This window comes from Rhinolophus ferrumequinum, chromosome 25, assembly GCF_004115265.2.
Source record: "Rhinolophus ferrumequinum isolate MPI-CBG mRhiFer1 chromosome 25, mRhiFer1_v1.p, whole genome shotgun sequence".
NCBI lineage: Eukaryota > Metazoa > Chordata > Mammalia > Chiroptera > Rhinolophidae > Rhinolophus > Rhinolophus ferrumequinum.
Genome location: NC_046308.1, coordinates 10812488 through 10837671, shown reverse-complemented (window position 1 = coordinate 10837671; position 25184 = coordinate 10812488). Strand labels below are relative to the sequence as shown.

General features: G+C 47.8%; 1 protein-coding gene and 1 long non-coding RNA gene across 5 annotated transcripts in view; both read left to right on the top strand.

Moving 5' to 3' along the window:
- The first annotated feature begins 2061 nt into the window (after positions 1-2061).
- LOC117017836 (uncharacterized) lies at positions 2062-4611 on the top strand. Of its 2 annotated transcripts, XR_004422132.1 has the most exons (5): positions 2062-2245; positions 2510-2694; positions 3801-3871; positions 4215-4353; positions 4449-4611. It is a non-coding gene; the product is annotated as an uncharacterized LOC117017836 (long non-coding RNA). The 2 variants fall into 2 exon arrangements; XR_004422131.1 differs by having other exon boundaries at positions 4215-4611.
- Positions 4612-7173: 2562 nt separating this feature from the next.
- TESC (tescalcin) overlaps positions 7174-25184 on the top strand; it is a 47970-nt gene continuing 29959 nt past the window's right edge. Inside the window, exon 1 of one of the 3 annotated variants that reach the window (XM_033098405.1) lies at positions 7174-7426. In XM_033098405.1, the coding sequence (XP_032954296.1) occupies positions 7369-7426 (58 nt within the window). In that variant the 5' untranslated portion in view covers positions 7174-7368. The remainder of the gene's footprint in view (positions 7427-25184) is intronic. The other 2 variants (XR_004422128.1, XM_033098406.1) reach the window with 2 other exon arrangements.

The following is a 25184-nucleotide window of genomic DNA, read 5'->3' as shown; positions in this document are numbered from 1 at the left end:
AGGGGTGTCCGTCCCTGCACCCAAGTATGGAGTCTGTTCCCACAGGTCCCTGGGGACAGTGAGGCCATGAAAAACCGGCAGCTCAGTCCAAAGGGCCTCTAACTGCCCCTCCCCTGCCCCGCCCCGCCCCAGCTTTGTCCCTGCCCCACCCCCCACCCCGCCCCAGCTTTGCCCCCGCCCCACCCCCACGCCCCCATTCCCCCCGCCCCGCCCCAGCTTTGTCCCCACACCCCCATTTCACCCCCCCCCGCCCCCCCGCACAACCCCGGACACCAGCCTGCAGCACCTTTCATCAGAGGATTTGGGGGAGTTGCCAGAAAATACCATGTGAGCTTACCCAGCCCCCGTCTTCTGCCCCAGATGTTGGGATGGCGCAGGTTTCTTCATGTGTGGTCCATAGATGACCTGCCTCAGAAACAACTGGGACCCTTGTTCCAAATGCATATTCCTAGGCCCCCACTTTGACACGAGGAATCCTGAGGCACAAAACCATTTGAGAATTATCCGTGTGGCAGCCCAGAGCTATGACTCGGGTGGCACTTCCCTGAGCCCTCATTTCCTGGTGCTTACAAGGAGGGGTGTGAAGAACGCACGTCCCACAGTGTGGTCTTAGGACACTGTGAGGTGACATAACACAGACAGTGCTCAGCACTCAGTGAAAGGCAACCCCTAGGCTATACCTAGTAGCAGAACAAAATTGTGGCAAACTGATTCCGCAGATGGAAGGAGATTTTTCATTGCCTTCCAGTTTTTGCCAGCCGTGTAACGTTCGGTGAAGACAGACACCTGCAAGAGGTATGGCTGGTTCGTGGGTCAGGGCTCTGTCACTTACTAACCTCGTGAACTCGAGTGTATGATTGGAGCCCCTGTGAGCCTCACTTTCCACCTCTATAAAATGGGATTGCTAAATTTCCCAGTCACGTACCATGTGGCCGTGATGGTTCAATGATACACTTTAAGGAAAGCCACGTGGTTACATAGACACCATTCCCCCCTCCAGTAGTTCCCTGTGCTCACTGCCCCTACCCCCGCTTTGGAAGCAAAACGTATAGAAGGGAGAATGACACCCCAGCCACTGTCTCCTCCGGTCCCAAAATGTGGCCTTCCCAGGGACTCCAACAGATCCTTGAACACAAATATCATAGCAGCATTATTCACAATGGCCAAAAGGCAGAAACAGCCCACGTGTCCACAGACAGATGAATGGATACACAGAAAGTGGTGTATCCAGACAATGGAATATTATTTGGCCATAAAAAGAAAAGAAGTGCTGACACATGCCACCATGTGGATGAACCTTGCAACATCATGCTAAGGAGAAAGAGCCAGTCACAAAAGTTTACATACTTTACGACTCCATTTATAGAGAATGTCCAGAATAGGCAAATCCACAGAGACAGAAAGCAGATCAGTGGTTTTCGGGGCCGGAGAGAATTGGGGGTAGGTGGAGGATTGAGGGGTAATACGTAAAGGATATAAGGTTTCTTGTTGTGATGATGAAAATGTTCTGTAATTGACGGTAGTGATGGCTGCACAACTCTGGGAAGAGACTAAAGACCGCTGAATTGTATACTCTAAATGGGGGAGTCACATGGTATGTGAATTATATCTGAATATAGCCATTACCCCAAAAAAAGACCATTGGAATCACCTGGAGTTCTCATTTCAGATGCGTTCCTAGGCCTCCTGAGTGAGAACCTCTGGAGAAGGGCCCAGGAATCTGACTTTAAATTAAAACGCCAGGTAATCTGCATGCACACAGAGGGATGGGTAAAGAACCATCCCTCCAGAAGGCAGGCTGGTCAGTGCCGTTTCCTTGGCACTGGGGTCTTGCAAGTGTCAACCCAGCCTGTATTCGTTTCCTATTGCTGCTGTAACAAATGACCACGAACTTGGTGGCTACAAACAACACAAATGCATTATCTCACAGTTCTGGTGGGTCAGAAGTTTGGAGTGGGTCTCCCTGGGCTAAAATCAAGGTGTCAGCAGGGCTGGGTTCCTTCTGGAGGCTCCACGGGAGAATCTGTTCCCTTGCCTTTTCCAGCTTCTAGAGGCTGCCTGCGTTCCTTGGCTTGTGGCCCCTTCCTCCAATTCAAAGCGAGCAACGGCCTGAGCAATGGTCTTTCGCACATTGTGTCACGTCACTCTGGCCTCTGACCCTCCTGCCTTCCTCTTTTTACGCATAAGGCCCCTGGATTACATTGGCGCCACCCAGATAAACCCACGTTTACTTCCCCATCTCAAGGTCAGCTGATTTGCAACCTAAATTCTCTCTTACCATGTAACATAACATATTCACAGGTTCCGGGGATTAGAATGTACACATCTTTGGGGGCCCTTATTCTGCCTTCTGTATAGTCTGCTGCTTAATGGTGTAAGATGCCTCTCCCCACGTCTCAGACAGTGAGGAAATAAAAGTAGCCCATCTACGGGGGCTGTTGCCTCTGTGTCTGAGAAGAGGTTCTAGCAGACCCTTCTGAATACTGATTATCACTGTCTCCTTCCACAGCCCTGAGCCCTCTGCAAAGCCTGCCCCACCGCTCCATGTAAAGCGATGGTGAAGTTAAAATAGATTTTGGGCTCCTGCCACTGCTTTCTGCTTCTCTGTTGAGTTTGTTTCTCGGACAACAAGGCAAAGTTTGAAGCCCATCCAGGGACAAACTTCCATCTGCCCCCTGCAAGTTCCAGTAAGAGGTCAGTATTTATATAAATAATAGAAAACATGCTCAAGCTTCCCTCCCCAAAGAGCCCCCCGTCTCCTATTTTTAGGCGGTCAGCCCTCCCGCCCAAAGCCCTGCCTCTCCCTCTGTGGTCTGGGTTGCGATGTAGATGCTGGTGGCTGTGATGGGAGGGGGCACAATTATTTTAAAATCCCCTTGCAGGGATCACTCTCCCAAGACCAAAAATGATTTCCTAAGAAGTGGGGGCTGGGCCGAGATTCAAGTGTGAATTCTGCTTATTTGTCTCACCAGGTATTGTGGGGAAGAGTGAGCTCGCAGAAGGAGGAGAGAGGGGCTGGCTGTAAAGTCCTGGATCCCATCCTCCCAGGGAGGGAATGAGCCGCTGTGGAGGGAGGGTCTGCTCTATGCCAGCCATTACATTCTTGCTGAATCTTCTCTATAAAGATGCGATTGTGGACCCATTATACAGATGAATCTATCTCCCGCAACAACCCAAAGTTAGCTGGAACGACTAGGGTGACTTGGGTGAGAAAGGATTCTTTAAAAGATAACTTTAATTCCAAACACAAATGGGGGATGGTTCTTCTCTGATTCCGTTTACACTGAGACATACAAGACCAGCATCAGGAGCCTGAATGAGCTGAAGAGAAAAACTGTCCGTGTGAGACATGGCATAGAGCACTCGCCGGGTTTCCCTCCCTGGACATGTTTTAGGAGAGCATTGCTAATCCTCACTTGTTTGAAGTGGTTTAGTTATGGTCTTCTTTAAGTCAGAGGCTAAGCAAGATGGCACTTGGAGTCCCCATAAATTTCTTGGAGTCAGTGACCTAAAGATTAAAGGAGTCTTGTTGCTCCCAGAACGTTGCCAAGCCTCAGGAGTACTCCCAAGCTCGGTGATTAGAGGGACAGGGGAGTGACCCAGGTGAATACTAGGAACTGCCATTTACCCAGCTTCACATCTGCACTCTGATTCTGGTTTACGACCCGTTCTGAAACACCTTGGTCTTCCCAGCTATAAAATGGGCATGTGTTGGGTACCTCTCCTCCAGGCTCCCGCAGCAGCCAGGACCCATTGGTGGGCCCTTTAGTGATGGTCTGTTCATGTCTCTTTCCTTCCAGACTCTGGGATCCCTGACATCAGGGACTGACTCCTTCACTGTGGTGTCCAAATTCCTGGCACCCAGTAGTGAGTGAGTAAATGAATGAATGAATGAACAAGTGAACGTATGAATTATGACAACAGTCAACGGCAGTTGTCTCGGACCTGCTTGTAAGAGCAAAGTGTTAAACATTCAGGAATTTTGCAAGCCCCAGTTGTTAAATTGTTGGTAGCTTAAAACTGACCACAGTGGGCGTATTTATGCCAGAGGAATCGGCCAATGCTACACATCAGGCCTTCCCTCCCCTTTTCCAGAGCCTGTTTATCAGCACTCCATGGGGAGCACTCACCATGTCAGGCATTGTGTTAAGCACTTTACCTTTATGAATCCACATTTAACCCTCACAACCACCATTATTATTGCCTTTCTACAGATGGGGAAACTGAGGCCCAGGCAGGTGAAGTCACCTGCCCAAGTGTGGTTTCGTAGCCTTCCCTGACACGAATGTGGGAGAGACCAAGGAAGACCATCCTCGCCGTCTCTGGGCTCAGCTGCCCGTCGTGGCCTCACAGGTACCAGCCATTCTCAACGTGGCTGCTGTTTTTAATCAGCTCTTCTGGGAGAAGAGACGCAGTTGCCTGGTGACTAAAGTGTTCCCTACCCTCAGAAAGTCACGCTGTGTGCTGTGTGCTGGGAGGATAAAGACACCACACAGGGTGCCCCTCGTCCAGAGCTCCAGACAACAGATCCAATCAGCCCAGTCAGACCCCATGCAAAGCTCCAGGCTTCCTTGGTGACGCCAACAGCGCTATGGGTAGGATTGAATTAAACCCGTGACGTCCTAGAACAGGCAGCAACAGGCTTTGTGTGGAGAGAGCCCTACCGCGTGTGTGTGTGCATCATTGCCAGAGAAGGGGGGCAAAGCCCAGGCAGAGGGTGGGTGCCACTGCAGGGCCCCCAAAATTCATGGTTACATCTGTCTACCCAGTATTTGCCTTTGGCCTGTCCCTTTGGGACCACAGGTGGGGACAATCATGGACTCCCCAAAATTCAGCTTAAGGGATAATAGAGTCCCCAGGGGCCATTCTGGCTTGAACATTCCAGATCTCTGTGGCCCTGTTTACCCCCCTGCATGGTCACCTCCTGTTTGTGGGTCTCCCCACTCCTCCAGGAGTTCCTTAGGAGTGAAAGTGTGGCTCCTGGTTATTGCTGGATGTGGCTCCAGGACCCAGCCAGAACCCTGAACACAGCAGGCTTTCCATAAATGTGCAGGGAATAAATAAATGAACGAATGAACCCACAAATTGTGCCTTGGGGTCTCCACCTTCCTGCTGCCACAAGGAGCTCCAGATTGTTTCTCCAAGCCCTGCCATCAGGAGTAAATCTCCCTGGGTTAGCTTATCACAACCGGCGCCTTCCTCTCTTCCAGCTCCCAGCTGACTGGCTGACTGGCGAAGGGGGCTTGTTTGGCAGCAGACCCAGGAGAACGATGGGGACCCTGGGATGGCCTCTGGGAGGTGCAATTAACATTGAGATCTGAAGAGAAAGCCCAGGCCATAGGAAGAGGGAGGTGAAGGGAGCCCCAGGCAGAAGGAACAGCTTGTCTGGGAGATGACAGTGGCCAGTGGGGCTCGAGATAAAGTTGACTGCATAGCAGGTGATGGAGTAAAGGTGGGATGCCCTCACCCCATACCCTAGGGGGCCTCTCTGTGGTCACCTGAAGGGCGGAGCAAAGCCATGTGACCCCTCACTGTCCCGGAGCACCTTCCCAAGGCCTTTATCCCCACCCATGCCAAGGGGAGGAGATGCAGTCGCGAGAACTCCATTTTCTGTCTCCCCAGCAGAAAGCACCATCATTGAATCCTTGAATTATTTAATAAAATTCCAGGAACCGCTATTTTAAGTCAGAATAAAAGTGTTCCCAGCAGTTGTGGGTAATTCCCCAGGGGTCTGGGGATCCCCTTTCTGACCCCAAGGCCAGTCTGGGTTTCTAGATACCTTCTGACCCAAAGTGCAGTCTCTAGGTCGGCTTTCCAGTTCACTCAGACCAGCTGGTGCTGACAGACAACATTTCCCCAGGTAGGTCTTAGCAGCACCCAAGGGTGCTTTTAAAATGCAGATTCCAGGCACGGCCCCAGCTCTCTGAGTGCCCACCAGAGTGTAATGGGCAGCTGGATTTTCAACCAGAAGGGGGCTGATTCTGCTGGCCTGGCAGGTTTCAGGAGACTCCTGGTGGCTCCAAAAGGCACCCTTGCCCTGGGAAGGGCTGTGACCTTTGGTTTAGGTCTGTGGTCTGCACTATGGTACCCCCTCCCCAGCGCCCTGTGCAGCTGATGTAGGGGTCCCACTCAAGTCTCTGTGAGCACTGAAGGACCCTCAATCCCCCCCAGCCCTGTGCCGAGGCTCATGCCCAGCACAGACACTGAATACATGTGAATCATTGATGGCTGTGTCACCAAGCACCACGGAGCACGATGACCCAGCCTTGAGAACTGGAAAGTCTTGACTTTTGAGTTTCTGCTCTCAATGTGTGACCTCTCTGAAAACCAGTGCCTCACTTGCAAAGTGGACATGATTCCACAGAGACCACCTTGTGCTGTGTCCCCTGCCATGCCCTTCTGAGGGACATCTCATTAACTATGTTATCCCCATTTGCAAGAGAAGGAATCCTGGTAAGACAGGTGGCAGGAGTGGCCCTGGCACCCAGCCTGGCTACAGAACCCTATCCCCTTAAGTCACGTTAACACAGAACTTCTCTCACTGACTTGGGGACCACCAACATGACATCTGACAGTTTGCCTGAAATGCAGCTTCCTGGGCCCTGCCTGAGTCAGAATCCGTGGGTGGTGGAGTTCTCTTCTCAAGTTTGAGAACTCCCCCCAGCGCCCAAGCTCCAATGCTGAGGCTCAGATGGGCGGGTCAGCACGTGGGTGTGTCCACCTCACCAGGGTGCTGGGAGGGGGAGGTGGGGTGAGGGGGTTCCCTGCAATAGGCCAAACAAAGCGCCTGGTGCGCCTTCAAGGTGGATTGCTGCTACATGACCTTTATTCACCATAGAGCTAGTTATTGCTCGCTGTCCTCCTTCATGATCGCAGGGGAATGTCCCTCCTGAGATCTGGGAGGATATGTGATGGAACCCCGGGTGGCGTGGGCAAGGAAACCTCCCTGAGGTCTGATCCCTCCTCTGTTCACACCCCAACTCTGCTCACACCTGCGTCTTTCCAGAGCCGACAGGGTGCGGAGGGGGCGAGGCGCGACGTGCACGTCCGCTGCTGAGGACCCTGGGAGGTGGGTTTCTTGGGCCCCCTCCTACCCCCCCCTCCCCCCGCTACTCCGCCGTTTCCGGCCCCGGGGCGGGGCGCTCCCCACTCCCCGCAGTGCTGGAAGCCGGTGCGCGCTAGGACCGCGGCGCGCCGCCCTCCGGTGCTATAAGAGGCCGTGCTTCGGCCCCACGCGGAATCTGCGACTCAAACCTGTCCCCGGCGTCCCACTCGCGTTGGACCCGAGGCAGAACCGGCCGCTACGCAGCCGACGCCAGCCCAGGGCCTGCGAGGGACGCGCCCCCGGGAGTCCCCGCCGCGGGCACCATGGGCGCTGCCCACTCCGCGTCCGAGGAGGTGCGAGAGCTTATGGGCAAGACCGGCTGTGAGTATTCCTCGGGGGACGGACGCGGGGACACGGATGGGTACCGCTCGCCGGCTGGCGTGGGGGCTCCCAACCCACCGCCGCCCGCCCGGCTTCGCTCCGCCGTGCTGTGTGACCTTGGGCTAGTAGCTGGCCCTCTCTGCGCCTCAGTCTCCCCGTCCTTCAAATGGGTGGCTGTCGACCACTTTTCAGGCTGTGGCGAGGAGTGCCGCGGCTGCTCAGCCTTGGCACTCTTAGAATTGGCAGGGAACTCCCAGACCTGAGGACTACAGACCCGGGAACAAGCAGGGCCCGAGCTCCCCCAGGGCCCGCGCTGGGACTGGGAGAGTCAGCGCCTGGGAGAGCCAGTGCCGCGGACACCCAGCTGGTGCGCGCCCCGCATCAGAAAGCCGTTTGGATTCACGATGCGCAGGGGGCGGAAAGTTTTGAAGTCGGCGGGAGATGGGTGGGAGCCGGGCTCTGGCTTCGTTCTCCCATCTGTAAAATGGGTTGAGGTGGATCCACCTCCTTGGGTAGCTGGGAGGTCTAAGCGAGGCAGCGTCCGCAGAGCACTTTGCAGGAGCCGGACGACCTTCCTCGAGCTCGCCGGGACTCCCTGGACCCGCAGAGGCGGGGCGCACGGGGGAGGTGGGGAGGCGGTACCGCCAGGCAGAGCTGACCGCAGGCACTTGTCTGGCGGAAGCGCCTGTCAGCCCAAGTCCAGCCAGTCAGGGAACTTGACCCTGGGCCCTGACCTCCGCAGCCGGGCTCTGCCACCAGCTGTGAGGAGAGGAGTGTGGGCTGAAGACCGAGGGAGGCCAGGTGAGGGGATGTTGGCTTTGGAGATGGACAGACAGGGTGTGAGCACCACTTCCTTCCTGGCTGTGTGACCTTGGACTAGTCACTTTACGTCTCTAAGTCTCGGTTTCCTTCTCTTTGGAATGGGAGTTCTGCTAGTACCTGGTAGATGTTCAAAAAACGGCAGCTGCAGATGTCACTTCTAAGAAGGCTCTGGCTCCTGACGCCTGCTTTGAGCTTGGTGCAGACAATCAGCCTCTGTAGTGGGTCCTGGTAAGAAACCAGCCGTTTGTGCGTGGGCTGAAAAACGACTCCTCCTGACCCCCAATCTGAACACCCCTTGCCAGGAGACTTGGGTGGAAATTACAGAAAGCTCTCTTAACAACTGGAGAGAGTGTGTGTGTGTGTGTGTGTGTGTGTGTATACGTATACATATATGTATGTCTTCCTGTGTACAAATATAGAATTATCTGTAAATGGAGTGGGAAAGGGTGTGGTACATTATATATAACGTGAAACATTTTTGTTTAAAAAAGGGGGAATAAGAACATATATTTGTAATTGCTTTATTTGCATCAGTGACTCTGGAAGGACCCACAACGCAGTAAAAATAATGAATCCTCAGGGATTTGGTGGAAGGGGTGAAGGGGAAATGAACTTTTCACTGTAAACTTAGTTATATTTTCATTTTGAATCATGTGTGAATATTTTACTTCTTCGAAAAGTTTTATAAAGTCCAGTTCAAACCCCAGGCTAATGTGAGAGAGGAGGTAGGATTCTTCTTGCCCTGACTTTCGTGGGTTTCCTCCCGTTTTTATTATTTCTTGAGTGCCCTCTCTTTGCCTCTCGCTGCCTTGTATCTGGACAGGTTGGAGGTTCTCTATAGCTGGGATCTCCCCTCCCCCCCCCCGCGCCAAGGGTGGGTTGGCCACTGGCCCCCATCTCTCAGGCTGCCCCAAGAGCAGGCAGGCAGTCTGGGGGAATTCCTGCTGGTGGGTTTGACAGGTGATGGGGCCACAGAGCATGCTGGGAATCTTGTCAGTTTCCTGGGTTCGGTCCTGACTGGAGGTGACCTGCTGTGTTCCTGTTCTGAAGCTTTCCTAGATGTGGCTGACGTGGTATCTTTTCTTGCTGGCCAGAACTCAAATTTCACTTCCCAAAGGAGGAAGGGAGACAGAAGGGGTTCTGAGGTCTGAGGGGAAGATGAACCCCTTCCGTTCTCCATACTGTAAGCACGCGGGAAGTTCCCTCTAGTCCTCTGACAGGGGCAGGCATAGTTTGGGCGCTTTTGTCTGTTCAGCCAGTATTTATCTACCAGGCACTGGGGATTTAGAGGGGACCCAGAGACTGGTGTTCCTGAGGGGGACACACATATAATCAAATCAACCCATTTGTATTGAACTCTGTGAACAAAATAGGGACATGAGGTCTGGAGGGGTGGAGGGGGGGGCAGGGAAACATTTCTTTAGGGTAGGCCAGGAGGGCCTCTCTGAGGAGGTGATAATGGGACAGAAACCCAAATAAGGAAGCGCCAGCCACATGAAGGTCAGTGGAAGGTCCATTTTGGGCAGAGGGAACAGTAAATGCAAAGGTCCTGTGGCAGGAAGAAGTTGAGAACAAGAAACAAGAATCGTATGAGATGAGGGCACAGCCATAATTGGGACTCAGGTTTTGGCAGGAGCCTGATTTAAGGGGTCTTTCTAGGTATGTGGCTTTGGGCAAGTGTTTAGTTTTATTAGCTATGCTTTAAACACATTTGTATGTCCTGGTCACTCTGAGCCACAGCTGAGAGTTAAATCTTGGTCTCAGTTCTTCCTAGCTGCATGACCTTAAGCACGTCATTTTACCTCTATGAGCTTCAGTGTCCCCATCTGGATCCTAGGTTGCTAGGCTCCCCCAGCCTCTCTGAGCACCAGGATGGCCCCGGATTTGAAGAAATCAGCCTGGTCCCTTTCCCCCTCTGGAAAAAATGAGAAGGGTGAGCATAGGATGGTGTGGTCGACATCGGATGAAAATGCCGAGCACTTTGCACGCACTATGGTGGAATCTTCACGATAACCCTCCAGGGAAAGTGGCCATATGGTTGTTTTACAGATAAGGAAACTGAGGCTCAGAGGCGTAAAGCAACTTGCCTGCAGTCCCACAGCTTATAAGTAGAGGTTTGGGGAATCACAGGATCCCTAAGGCAGCTGTCCTGACACCACTGTGCTCTCACTGGGTTTAGTTGCCTGTCAGATTTCTAGGAACCCAGAAGGGGTAGGAAAAGCTTGCCCATATATTTTTCTCACCTGCAGGCCTTTGCACAAACCGTACCCTCTGCCCGAAGCGCTCTCTTCATTTTACCACGTACAATTCAGTGTTTATATACGGGAATGCCTCTGCAACCACCACCCGGGTGAAGGTTGCAAACATTTCGTCTTAGCTCTGCATCTTTACGAAGCTCACGCCCTTTATCCTTCAGGACTCAGCAGAGCTGTTGTTGCTCCCTTCCAGAAAGCCATCCTTGCCTACTCTCCATCCAGCCTTTGTGGGTGAAATGCCTGTCTTCGGGATCCCGCAACCTCCTCATTCCCTCCCACAACAGCCCACATCACACACACCCTGTTGTAATTGTCGGCTTTGTCACCTGTCACTCCCTCATAACTAGGAGCTTCCTGAGACATGGGCATGAATGTGTCTTTTCACCTTTGCGCACAGTGTGTGGTCCTCAGTGATAACACAAGAGACTCATATTAAAGGGGTGACACCCCTGAGGACTTTATAACCCAAGGAGTATTGCCCAGGAACATGTGTCCCGTAGAAAATCTAGCGGCCCCCCCCCAACCAGCCGGCCTTGGCCTCGCTGACCCTCTTGGCTTCTCTGGTCGCCTCCTCATGCCATGCATCCCGTTGGCTGCAGCACTGAGCCGTCTCTACCCAAAATGGGCCTGAGTACCAGCTCATCCACCTCCCTTGCCTCATAGAGCCCGTTGATTGATTTAAAACATAAACAAGTATTCTCAAACATCTCTGAGCCAAGAAAGCTGACTACCTCAATTGTCAAAATTCATGTGAAAAACCCAAGCAAAGCCATCCTGCTTGTGCGCCTGAGTGGGGAGCTGGCCTTTCTGACACTCCCTCCCTGGCAGGAACATGGAGTCAGGCCCAGGGTGTGTCCCCCCGAGGTGTGAAATGGGCCCTGGACAGGAAGACAGGCTCCTGAGGAACCACTCACTCACGTCTGTGCCCCTTCACCACCTTGAGCTGACCCTACTTCCCATCCCCCCAATCCGTGCCTGCTCCTGGACTTGGAAAGGAAATAACAAGGAGGATCCTGGGAAAGGTGGAGGGTCTATTTTTTCCTTCAGGCTCCAAAACATCTCCATGAGCATGTCTACGTACATGCCAAGAAGCTGCCAGAAGGAAGAAGGAAAAGCCATCTCCCAGATCTGGAGTTCAGACTGTGTGAGGGTAACAGCTAGTGTTTACCGGGTGCCTGTCATCTGCCAAGTGCTGGGCTGAGCCACGCACGTTATGCCTAGTCGCTCACGGACTCTCCCAGGAACACTTTATTCCCTCTTTATAGAGGAGGAAATGCAGGCTCAAGAGACAATGCGACCTGCCCAAGGCCATAGGCTACTGAGCAGTAGAGTCTCTTTCTGGTCTGATCCCCAGACCTCATCGTTCGCGGGTGGAGCCAAAGTTGCGGGTGGCCTGTGGGGCCTGGCGGGGTGGTGTGGGTACCCCGTTTTCCATCCTCACCACTGGGCAATACTCCTGGGTTATAGTCTTCACCTGCCCCGGACCACTGCTGCACCCCATTCACCATGTACCACACGTCCACAGTGCTCTAGGCACTGGACACCCCATTGGGCAGATGCCTCCCCTACCGTCCAAATGCTTGGGGGCTCAAGGGGTAAGGACAGACTGACCGGTGCCTCTGTGCTCTTCCTGTCGCCCAGGCACAGTAAGCTAAACGGCCAACAAAACCTACCCGGCTTCCTTTCCATTTCCTCCCGGGTGGGCAGTGGCTTCCAACTTGGGATCCTGGGGGAGTCTCTACACCCCATGAACTGGGGTGCAGGATGGTGTCTGTGTGTCTGTGTGGCTCTGGGGCGGAGTGGACCCCCAGCACTCATCAGGTCCTCAGAGCAGTGAAGATGTGTTCTGCTGCGAGCACATCGTACCTCGATAAGAAAGTAGTAATAAAAGCACTTAATTTTTGTTTTAAATAGAAACATGAAAAACCATGGCTCCCTGGTAGGAAAGAACAATCATGTGTGAGGCCCCAGGGGGACCAGTCCCCACAAGCTGAGCTCGAGGCAGGCCCTCGGGGTCGGGGGATGGTCTAGTGTCCTGGGCACAGTGGTCAAGATCACAGGCGGGGGTCCCCAGTGGCCACAGCCCTGCAGAGCCCTCTCTACCTTGCTAAGGTCGGAGTACCCAGACTTCCCTTGCCCACCTCCCTGGGTGCTCACAGAGTGGACATGTGCAGGCTGCTTTGGGACACTTTGGAAAGGGCGGGGGAGCAAGTGAATTTCATTCCTGGGCACTGCAAAGCACCCTTCTCGGGCTCACGCTGGTATTTTGTGTTCTGTTAGCTGGGCCCGGTCATCTCACTGTTAGCAGTAGCTGTGGAGCAGGGCCTGGAGGCCCATGTGCCTTGGGTTTGCCCTGAGCCGCCTTGCTGAGCACGTGGTCCAGGCCACCACCCTCTGATATGTCCGTTCCACCCCCTTTGAAAATGTAGTGGTTGACCAGATGGTCTGTGGTCCCTCCGGCCAGCTATGAGTAAGCCAGCAGCTTTTTTTCTTGAACATTGCATGTCAATCATCTTCTGATCCTCGGTACAGCCCAAGGAGGGTGAGACTGTTCTTGCCATTTTACAGATGAGGAAACTGAGGCTCAGACACGTGAAGTGACTGATCAAAGTCGCTTAGATGCTGCGTGTGGACCCTGAATTCAAAACCAGGCCTGTTAGTGGTTGCCTCTTTTTCAATATTGCCTGATTTTCAAGTGCAAGGAGAAACTGCCTCTCCGACATGACATAAACCCCACATGGTATAGACTGAGACTGTAAGAGTCTACGAGTCTGTACGTCTGGGAGAAGCAACACTGCTGCCCCATGTCCTCGTTAACAGTGTTCCACATACTTGGTTACTAAGTTGGAAAGGGGAGAATTAGACCTCAGGGCAGAAGGGATTGTTTCTGGGTGGTATGGAATGTTCTGGAATTGTGGGCTCTCCCTGAGGAGGGCAAGCTCAGTGGTGGGCCGTGAGAGGAGCCATGGGAGGAAGAGGCAGGAATGTGCCACTTCCTCCATTTCCCTGAGTCTTACCCAGTGGCTCATGTCTGTTTCAGAAGAAGAATTTGTGTTTTCTCAGTGTGGAAGCAATTGGCAATCCACTCTAAGACTTCCTAGCTCCATGATTAGTAGTAATGAGATCCCTTATGCGTCTTTCTTTCTTGCCTTTCCCACCCCCTATGCTGGCAGGATATTTTTTGTGTGAGTTAATGGCCCCCAGAATGCAGCACAAATTTAATCAACACCCAAATACACCATACGGCCCCATCATAAGGACAGAACACTTTGAGTGTTGATAAGATGCTTTTACTTTTGCAGAGACCTTTAGTAGCTATTATCTCAGGCTGAGGGAATGAGGCGTTTTCAGTTCAGAAGTACTCACTGCTCTGGGAAGATAAGGCAGGGCCTCCTTCTGCCCATGCTGGTGGCACTGGGCAAGGTGACAGGGAGGGGCCCGGCACCCTGGTCCTGCCAGCCATCCTGTCTCCTGATCCAACTGTATTATTAATTCATAAAGCCAGAAGGTCAAGTGGGTGATTTCTGTTGGTGGTGGCAGCCACTTGAAAGCACGAGGACAAGAAGGCCCTTTGTTGTCCCAGCAGTGTGACCTTTGTGGATAAGCAGGCTGTCCGAAGTGGGTCTTCCGTTCTGGGCACAGCTCCCTGGGAGATGAGAAGGAACAGTCAGGTCTCAAGGCCCAAGTACCTCCTGGAAGGAGGGCAGGTGGCATCAGCACTGTTGGCACGGCATAGACAGTGATGGAAGAGAAAGTGACTCCAGAGAATGACTTCCTGTGCACTGAGGTTAGAAGGGGGTTCCCTTCCTTCCTCCTGAGCACCCATGCCAAGGACCCAGTGGTCAAAGAGCCCCAAGTGAGCGTCCCCCACCTCACAGGCCTCACCTGCCTGGTAGTTCTAAGGGGTTCTCTTGGCTTGTCCTTACCTGCATCCCTGAGACCTCAGAGACACACCTGGGCACACATTGCCCTCCCATTACCAAGGCCTTACCCAGCAGGTAGATGTGGGTTTGGATCCCAGTAGCATGGCTTTTCTTTGTCTAGGCAAAGTAACTTTGCCTCTAGGTCTGTTTCCTCATCTGTAAAATGGGAATCTGTCACAGGGCTGTTACAATCAAATGAGAATGTAAGTAAAGCTTTTGACACGTGAGTGTCAAACCTTTCCGAAGCAGGCTACATTTCTCCTTTTTAAGGGCATTCTGTAACTTGCTTCCCTAATTCATTCCATTTTTGACATCTGTCATCTTTCACATGCCTAAATTCATTATTATTTTGTCCTCTGTAGTATTTTTTCTTTACTGTTAAAACCTATGTATTGGTTTTATTATTGTTTTGTGCAGACCCTATTAATTTATTGCAACCATTCTTCCTTATAGATTTAGTTTTCTTCTTACATAATATACCTTTCCATAGGTTTTTCCATGAGTCTCTGAGTGTTGTCAGCTTTGAAAATATCTTTATTTTGCCAGCATATACAAACAATCATTTGGCCAGGTATAAAATGTGAGGTTGATGCATTATTTTCTCTCAGCACGTTATGGTCTCTTGTTGCTCTTGAAAAGTCAGCCTTTTTGTCTAGTATTTCTTTGTAGAAATCTGCCTTTTTTTTTTTTTTACCTCCTTTAAATTTTTGTTGTTTTTTACTGTACTATGTCTAGATGTGGATTTATTTTACTTATCTTGCCTGGGAATGGCTTATATTGTTTCATTCTAAAGATGACTCATGTCTTCCAGCATGAAAATATTATCTTTCTCCTTTCTCTTTATCTTCTTCCTCAGTGATTCTTATTAGAAATATGTAGACCATGTCATTCTGTCCTGAATGCCTCTTTACCTTTCTTTCACATTTTCTATCTTTTCATTACTCTGGACTGTATTCTGGGTCATTTCCTTAGATCTGCCATCCAGTTCACTAATTCTCTCTTTAACTATTACAACTTTGATGCCTTAACCTGACTATTAAGATTTTTAATTCCAATGACTTTTTAAAACATTGTGTAACTTCTGTATGGTTTTCAAATTCATTACTTTGTCTTAAGGTACTGCTCTTGCACTATTTGAAATACTTTGAAGCTTACTATGCTATATAGTCTCTTCTGTTTCACCTTCTTGGGTTGGCTTTCCTTCTGTTAATTGTGATTCTCCCATATGGTGGGTCATTTGCTTGTGTGGTTTGGCTTTTGATTATGAGCTCATCTTCAACTGGGCTGTCCCCTCCTGGTTTTCACATCCTTCCAGAACGATCTTCAGCTCCAGATTTATACTGAGGCCAAACCAAGTGGAGATGGGCTTACCGAATGTACCTCCCCATGAGAGTCCTGTGCGCCCTGGGTTACAGAAGTGCATTGCAGGGTGCTTTGCAGTAATTGTGCTAGGTGCCTTAGGCCTTTCACGGGTCTGGAAAAACTTTCTGCATTAATTCTCAATTTGGCTTTCGTGCACTACAAAGGTTTGAATTTTCCACCCGCACGTGGCATAGGCTGGAAGTTTTCATTCCACACAGAGGCTTACCCCTCTCCTTTGCACCCTGCCACCTCCTCAGCACAGTCAGCTTCCATGACGACTCTCTGGGCCAGTGGGGGACATTTTTGCTAGCCCACCTTCCATGGAGAAGCAGTGTTTTGTGCCCTAGCTTTTGATAGGAGTCTCACTTCTAACTCATATAGTTCCAAGGCCACGTCTGTCAGTCTGAGTTGGAAGCCCCCACCCTTAGCTGCTAGAATCTGTACCGTTCTGATACCCCAGGACCACCTTAGCAGCATCTGGCGTTCTCGCACTGCTGGGTCTGCGTTCACTCCTTGCTTCTGGCGTCTAGGAGTTTCCCTTTCTTTCAAGCTTAGTGGAGTATTTAAATATTTTTCTTATTTTATCCAGGGTTTCATGTGTTTGTGGCGGAATGGAGAGTCTGTGTTAGCTCCATGTAGCAGAAACTGGAGTTCTTTACCTAAGTGTTCTTCCATAAGAAGCACTCGTCCTTTCAGGAAGCCTGTCTTCACTTGGTTTAGCCTCAGAATAAATCTGGAGCTGAAGATAGTTCTGGAAGGATGTGAAAACCAGTTTCTTAGATGCTCTGAAAGACGCCCACTCTCCATATCTCTACTGCTTCTCTGTTGCTTTTTTCCCCTCCCTCATTCTAGTCTTTTTGTTAAAATGGAGACATCTTTGTCCCTTTAGTTACATAAATGATATGCATTCATTATTCCAGTCACTTCTCCATCTTGGCATATAGCATAGCAAATGGTTATGAGAATAGATTCTGGAGTCACAGACCCAGGTTCTAATCCCAGTTCTGCCTCTGTTGGCTGTGTGACCTTGAGCAAGTGACTTAACCTCGCTGAGACTCAGTTTCCTATTTGTAAAATGGGCGTGATAACCACCCTAAAAAGCAGACGCTATTCTGAGGACAGAATAAGATGATGTCTGCCAGGCATTTGGCTTAGTTCCTGCCTCTGAGAAAATGCTAACACATGGCAGTTATTATTCCCGCTGTAAGGCAAATGGTGAAGAACAGAGCATAGCTGCTGGGAGGTGAGTGTACATGAGCACAGCACAGGCTTTGTGATCTCTGAGAGTCACGTGCACCCCCTCTGACAGCTTTCCGAGTTGTCTCATGGCTCACGAGAGGAGGATATTTTCTAAGTCAAGTCGCTTCATTCTGTCCCAGCATTCCCTCCAGTCTTGAGACATGGGGGTCTCATTCTGTACAGAAAACACCCACAGAGAGCCTAAGGAGACCCTCAGTACTTGAGGTTAGAATAAATACCGACCCCATGCTGGCAGGAGCCTGGGGCAGCTCCTACCAGGAATCCCTCAGCTTTTGCCACTTACGAAGTGGGCTGGCGTTCGCATGAAAAGGGTTTGAAGGTGCCTGGTAAAAGCCAGCAATCAATCATCTCATCGCTGTTTTTCTTTAGGAAAACAGAATTGGGTTTGGTAACTTCCTTCTCAAGGCCAAGTGTGCCCAAGTGCTTCTTTGGTTTATTTTATAACCTCAGCAGCCAGGCGTGGTCTGGAATGTGTACCCATTGGGCCCGTGGCTTCCAGCGGAGAGGCAGGTGAAGGAGAGAAGCCGGGCATCCAGCTCCGGTGAAGCCTCTTGTGTGTGTCAGGCTTTCAAGGGTGGGTCCCTCCATCCCTCCCCTCCCTCTCGAGGCCCATGATTAGTCATTGCTTTGGCTGTAGCTCCAGGCGGCACGCAGCAAGCTGTCTTTTCCCTCCTGAGCCTGGAGCCAGCCAAGAGCCTAGCAGGTACCAGGAGATTATTGCTTTAGGGGCCTAATAATCACTGCCGTGTATCATGTTCCTGCCTGGTTCAGTGCCGTGGGCGTGTGTGATTTTTTTTTTTTTAATTGAGGCGAAATTCACAGAACAGAAAATTTACCATCTTAACCATTTTAGTGTGTATGTCGGTGGCATTACGTGCATTTGCACTGTTGTGCAGGTATCACCAATAATTACAGAACATCATCACCCCAAAAAGAAATATTATACCCATTGGCAGTCATTCTGATGCCCAAATCCACAGCCCCTGGCAACCCCTAACCCGCTTTCTGTCTCTGTGGATTTGCCCCTTCTGGACATCTCACATACAGAAAGCACACAATAGTGGCCTTTTGTGACTGGCTTCTTTTCCTTAGCATCATGTTGTCAGTGTCCATCCATGTTGGAGCGTGTGTCAGGACTTCGTTCCTTTTTATGGTGGCATCGTATCCCATTTCCCGTTGTGTGGATGGACCACGTTTTGTTCATCCATTCACCAGTCGATGGACATGTGGGTGTTCCCAGCTTTCGGTGATTGCACCAGGTGTGTGTGATGTTGATTGTTTTTTGTCAGGTGAGCAGCTTCATGAGGGCGGAGGAGGCAGAAGGCCTGGGACGTGAAGCTGGGGATGGAACCCACAGGTCTCGGCAGCGATGTTAGCTCACCTTTCTGTCTGGCCTGGCTCACCTCTGGATTCTGAGACTTTGGCCGATGTCTGGGATGAGTCCTGGCCCTTCTGTGGGGACATGGCAAGTAGGAGGGCTTGGGGGCCCTGGAAGCCACTGAGTCTTTCCAGTGATGCCACTTAGTAGTGTCCCAGGGCCTGCGTCCTGGAGGGGGCCCTCGGGAGCCCACAGGAGAGTGGGAGCATGTTCCCAGCCACCCTTGCTCCTTCCAGCTGTGTCTTTGGCTGTTTACCACTTTGACTCCCCCCCTTTCCTATATTTTTGTATATCAATATGAACTTTCATATAAATGAGATCTTGTAGCCCGTTGATTTTCCACATAATCATAGACCATGAACCATTTTCTGTTTCCCACAACACTGGGGGGTGCCAAAACAATGTAGACCAGTGAACACTTTGGTCAGCGTTGCTCAAGCAGTAGTTCGCCGTCATCAGACGTGTCTGGACGCTGATGGGAACCACGTTGAGCACCTCTTGTCATTGCAGAAGTCAAACGTGACTTGTATTCATCTTTTGTTATTGGTGTATATTGAGTAATACAATTTTAATACAGTGTTTTTCCTTTCTTAAAATGTGTGTACATTTTTTTGGCACCCTCTGTATTTAAAAAATATATTTTAAAGCTGTGTAGTATTCTGCCTTCAGGATGTACCGGGACTTAATCAGTCCTGCGGCTCAGCATTTCCCCAACTTTTTACTGTTCTAAACAGACAATGAACATGACTCTTACCGGTTTTTCTTTGTCTCAGTTCCTCAGTATTCATTCCAGGGAGTAAGTTGCTGGTTCAAAGCACATACAGTGTCCACGACAAATATAATGAGAGGTGGAGTCATTCTAAACTTTCTAGGAGTAATGTAAGGAAGGTAATTTTAAATGTTCTAGTAGGTGCTTTAAAGAGAAACAAGTGAAAGTAATTTTAATAGCATTTTATTTAACCCTTTATATCTGAAATATTATTCAACATATAATCAATATAAAAATTACTGAGACAATTTCCATTCTTTTTGTATTAAGTCTTCGGAAGCTGGTGTGCATTTTACACTCCAACACATCCCAGCTTGGACTGGTCACCTTTCAGGGGCTTGGTGGCCACATGTGGCTGGTGACTCCCTGTGGGGCAGTGCAGGCAGACATATAACTTTTTTGTTTAAGCTTTTGATACAAAGTGACAAGCCCCCCTCCGCCGCCCCCCCCCACACACATACTAAAGATTGGACTGATTTAATTTCTACCAGCCTGGTGGAAGGGTGTGCATTTCCAATCTCAGGTAGAAATCTAAACCAAAGGGAATGAGGACAGGCACAGAAGCAGCAGTGTCTCTGTCCCTCATCTCCATGGCAACTGTGACCTCATGGGGGGCTGGTGAAAGAGCTGAGTAGGAGCAGGGCAACTGGACAAGTTTCCTTCCCAGGAACCCTCCTTCCCAGGAGAACAGACAGGGCCTTGCACGGTCTTGGGTGTGTGACTCGGGCACACATATATCAGGTGGGGACCCACCTGGCAGCTGGAGCTGAGGTACATGGAGCTCAGCTAGGGCTAAGCTCTTGGCTCTGGGAATTTGGGTGCTGAAAAGGGTACCAGAGGTGGGAGGTTGCCTTCCTAATGCCTCTGCTTTCAATCAGGCAGGATGAAAGGTGTGTGCACACCTGTGAGAGTTCATGTACATGGATGCCATTAGCTGGAAAGTCTTCATTAGAGAAACCTGGTCTATGATGATTTCTAGCTTATATACCTCTTCCTATCTGTGTGATCTTGGGCAGGTCTCAGTGTTCCCATCTCTAGAATGGGGATCCAATTGTCTTACCTGATAGGAATGACGAGAAGGTTATGTGAGCCAAGGCCTATCAAGGGTAGAGCTGAGCACAGAGCCCAGGACACAGTAAATGCTTAATTACCGTTGACTGTTGTGGTTGTCATGCTTATACATGTAATTTATGTTTCTAATGGCTTTATTGAGATATAACTTACCTGCCACACATGTCACCCATTTAACGTGTACTCAGTAGTTTTGTAGTGTAATCACAGGGTTGTGCAACCATCACCACAATCTAATTTTACAACGTTTTCAGCCAAAGAAACTCGGTGCCTATTAGCAGTGACTCCCCCCTGCCCCTGCCCCTGCCCCAGCCCCAGGCAACCGCTGCTCTACTTTCCATCGCTATGGATTTGGGTCTCTGAGTGTTTCATATAAATGGATTATACAGTGTGTGGCCTTTGTGTCAGGCCTTTTTCACTTAGCATCGTGTTTTCAAGGTAACTCATCTTTAAACAGGCTGTTTAGGAGCACATGTTTGGCTGCAATTTTTGATCATTATTTCTCATCAATGTGCTTTTTTAATGTGCGGCTTAGATCTAGGTTTTCTTAATCTGCCAATCTAATGTGATCACCCAAAGCAAGGCAGTATGTCCGTAAAAAACAAATGTAAAACAAAGCCACACCTGTTCTGCCAGACAAATTGAGTGCAAATCCTGGATCTGCCTCTTTCAAGTTTGGTGACCTCAAGCAAGTGACCCATTCCCTCCAAGCCTCAGTTTGCTCTTCTGTAAAATGAGAACACTCTGTCTGTCATAGGGCCATGGAAAGGATTAAATAAAAACATGTGTGCCCAGGACCTGGTACGCAGCCAGTGACTGATGAGTCATCAATAATATATTTGAGATCTCTTGGCTGTCCCATATGGGACCATAATGTGTGCTTAAAATATTCATTGCATGAGTAATAAATATACATTGTATATTAGAAAAAATTTGGAAAATATAGATGAATCAAGGCAAAACAAACAAAGTCTTTAATCCCAGCATTGAGAGATAATTGCTATTATTATTTTGGGAAAACAAGTCTACATTTTTCTTTCATTACGCATATGCGTTTGTGTATTTCCCCCAACGTGCTGTTTTTGTAGCAAGCCATTTTTAGATATTGTATGTGGAATGCATTTCCATGGCAAATATACAACTCATTATTATTTATTTTAAATTCCTTATTTTTCAATTGCAGTTGACATACAAAATTATATTAGTTTCAGGTGTACAGCATAGTGGTTAGGCATTTATATAATTTACTAAGTGATCACGCTGGTAAGTCTGGTACCCACCTACCACCATACACAGTTATTACAATATTATTGACTATATTCCCAATGTTGTGCTTTTACATCCCCGTGACTATTTTGTAACTACCAGTTTGTTCTTCTTAATCCCTTCACCTTTTTTCTTCAGCCCCCCAACTCCCCTCCCCTCTGGCAATCATCAGTTTGTTCTCTGCATCTATGAGTTTGTTTCTGTTTGATTATTTGTTTATTTTGTTTTTTAGATTCCACATATAAATGAAATCACATGTTAATTGTCTTTCTCTGTCTGACTTATTTCACTTAGCACAATACCCTCTCGGTCCATCTATGTTGTCGCAAATGGCAAGATTTTATTCTTTTTTATGGCTGAGTAATATTCCATTGTGTATATGTACCACCTCTTCTTTATCCATGCATCAATTGATGGGTACTTAGGTAGCTTCTGTATTTTGGCTATTGTAAATAGCGCTGCAGTGAACATAGGGGTGCATATATCTTTTTGGATTAGTGTTTTGGATTTCTTTGGGTAAATACTCAGAAGTGGGATTGCTGGATCATAAGATAGTTCTAGTTTTAATTTTTTGCAGAACTTCCATTCTGTTTTCCATAGTGGCTGCACCAATTTGCAATCCCACCAGTAGTGCACAATGTTCCTTTTTCTTCATTTACTTGTCCAGCTCTTGTTTGTTGATTTATTGATGACAGCCATTCTGACAGGAGTGAGGTGATATCTCATTGTGGTTTTAATTTGCATTTCTCTGATGATTAGTGTTGTTGAACATCTTTTCATATGCCTATTGGCCATTTGTATGTGCTCTTTGGAGGAATGTCTATTCAGGGCCTCTGCCCATTTTTCAATCAGATTGTTTGGGTTTTTTTGTTGTTGTTGTTTGTTTGGTGTTTGTATGAGTTCCTTATATATTTTGGTTATTAATCCCTTATCAGATGTATCACTGGCAAATATCTTCTTCCATTCAGTAGGTTGTCTTTCTGTTTGTTGATGGTTTCCTTCACTGTGCAAAAACTTCTTAGTTTGATGTAGTCTCATTTGTTTTTTCTTTGTTTCCGTTGCCTGAGGAGACATATCAGAAAAAATATTACTAAGAGCATTGTCGGAGAGTTTACTGCCTATGTTTTCTTTTAGGAGTTTTATGGTTTCAGGTCTTATATTTAAGTCTTTATTCCATTTTGAGTTTACTCTTGTATTTGATATAGGAAAGTGATCCAATTTCATTCTTTTTCATGTATCTGTCCAGTTTTCCCAACATCATTTATTGAAGAATTTGTTTTTACTCCCCTGTGTATTCGTGCCTCCTTTGTCATAAATTAAGTGACCATATAGGCATGGGTTTATTTCTCGGTACTCTGTTCTGTTCTGTTGTGTCTTTTCCCACCCAGTACCATGCTGTTTTGATTACTATAGCCTTGCAGTATAGTTTGATATAAGGTAGTGTGATATCTCCAACTTTGTTCTTTTTTCTCAAGGTTGCTTTGGCTATTCAGGGTCTTTTTTGGTTCCATATCAAATTTTTTTAGTTCTGTGAAAAATACCATTGGTATTTTGATTATTTACTAATTAATTCCTGTATTGCATTGAATCTATAGATTGCTTTGGGTAGTATGGACATTTTAATGATGTTAATTCTTCCTATCCATGAGCATGGTCTATCCTTCCATTTATTTGTATCTTCTTCAATTTCTTCAGTGTCTTATAGCTTTCCAAATGCAGGTCTTTTACCTACTTGGTTAAATTTATTTCTAGGTATTTTATTCTTTTTGATGCACTTGTAAATGGGATTATTTTCTTAATTTCTCTTTCTCTCAAACCAATAGTTTGTTATTGGTGTATAAAAATGCAACTGATTTCCAAATATTAATTTTGTATCCTGCTACTTTACTGAATTCATTTATCAGTTCTAATAGTTTTTTGGTGGAATCTTTAGGGTTCTCTCTATATAGTATCATGTCATCTGCAAATAATGACAGTTTTATGTCCTCTTTTCCATTTTGGATGCCTTTTATTTCTTTTTCTTGTCTGATTGCTGTGGCTAAGCCTTATTTAATACTATGTTGAATAAAAGTGGTGAAAGTGGACATCACTGTCTTATTCCTGATCTTAAAGAAAATGCTTTCAGCTTTTCACCACTGAGTATCATGTTAGCTGTGGGTGTGTCATATATGGTCTTTATTATGTTGAGGAATGTTCCCTCTATCCCCACTTTGCTGAGAGTTTTTATCATAAATGAATGTTGGATTTTGTCAAATGCTTTTTCTGCATCTATTGATATGATCATATGATTTTTATCCTTCATTTTGTTTATGTGGTGTATGCGTATCATGTTAATTCACTTGCAGATATTGAACCAGCCTTGCATCCCAGGAATAAATCCCAGTTGATCATGGTATATGACCTTTGAATGTATTGCTGAATTCAGTATGTTAATATTTTGTTGAGGATTTTTGCATCTATGTTCATCAAGGATATTGGCCTATAATTTTGTTCTTTTGTATTGTCTTTGTTTGGTTTGTAATCAGGGTAATGCTGGCCTTGTAAAATAAGCTTGGGAACCTTCCCTCCACTTCAGTTTTTTAAAATAGTTTGAGAATGTCTTTAAATATTTGGTAAAATTCACCTGTGAAGCCATCTGGTCCAGGATTTTGTTTCTTGGGAGTTTTTTGATTACTGATTGGATTTCGTTAATAGTAATTCATCTGTTCAGATTTTCTGTTTCTTCCTGATTCAGTCTTGGGTTATTGTGTGTATCTAAGAATTTATCCATTTCTTCCAGGTTATCCATTTTGTTGGTATATGATTTTTTGTAGTATTTCCTTATAATCCTCTTTATTATTCTGTGTTGGTTGTCACTTATCCTCTTTCATTTCTGATTGTATTTATCTGGGCCCTCCTGATTTTTCTTGATGACTCTTGTTAAAGGTTTGTCAGTTTTGTTTTATCTTTTCAAAGAACCAGCTCTTGGTTTCATTGATCTTTTCTATTTTTTTTTTTCATTCCATTTCATTATTTCCACTCTGATCTTTATTATTTCCTTCCTTTTAGTCTTTTGAGGTTCATCTTGTTTGGGACTATCTGTGCTTCCTTGACTTGTAGGTCTATCTCTTTCACCATGTTAGGGAAGTTTTCAGTTATTATGTCTTCAAATAGGTTTTCAATCCTGTGCTCTCTCTCTTTTTCTGGTACCCCTATGATGCAAATGTTGTTATGTGTGATGTTGTCCCAGAGATCCCTTAAACTATCTTCATTTTTTAAAAGTGTTTTTTCCTTTCTTGCTGTTCTGATTGGGTGGTGTTTTCTGCTCCCTTGTTTTCCAGATTGCTGATTTGGTCCTCTGCTTCCTCTAATATGCTGTTGATTCCCTCTAATGTAATTTTCATTTCAGTCATTGTGTTCTTCCAAGCCAGAGAATTGTATTTTTCTGACCAGTTCTTTTTCATGGTTTCTATCTCTTTGTTGAAGTTCTCACTGAGTTCATCTGTTCTTCCTCTAAGTTCACTGTGTATCTTATAACCAGTGTTTTGAACTCTGCATCTGGTAGATTGCTTATCTCCATGTTATTTAGTTCTTTTTTCTGGAGTTTTGTCCTGTCTTTTCATTTGGGACATGTTTCTTTGTCTCCTCATTTTGGCTGCCTCTCTGTTTGTTT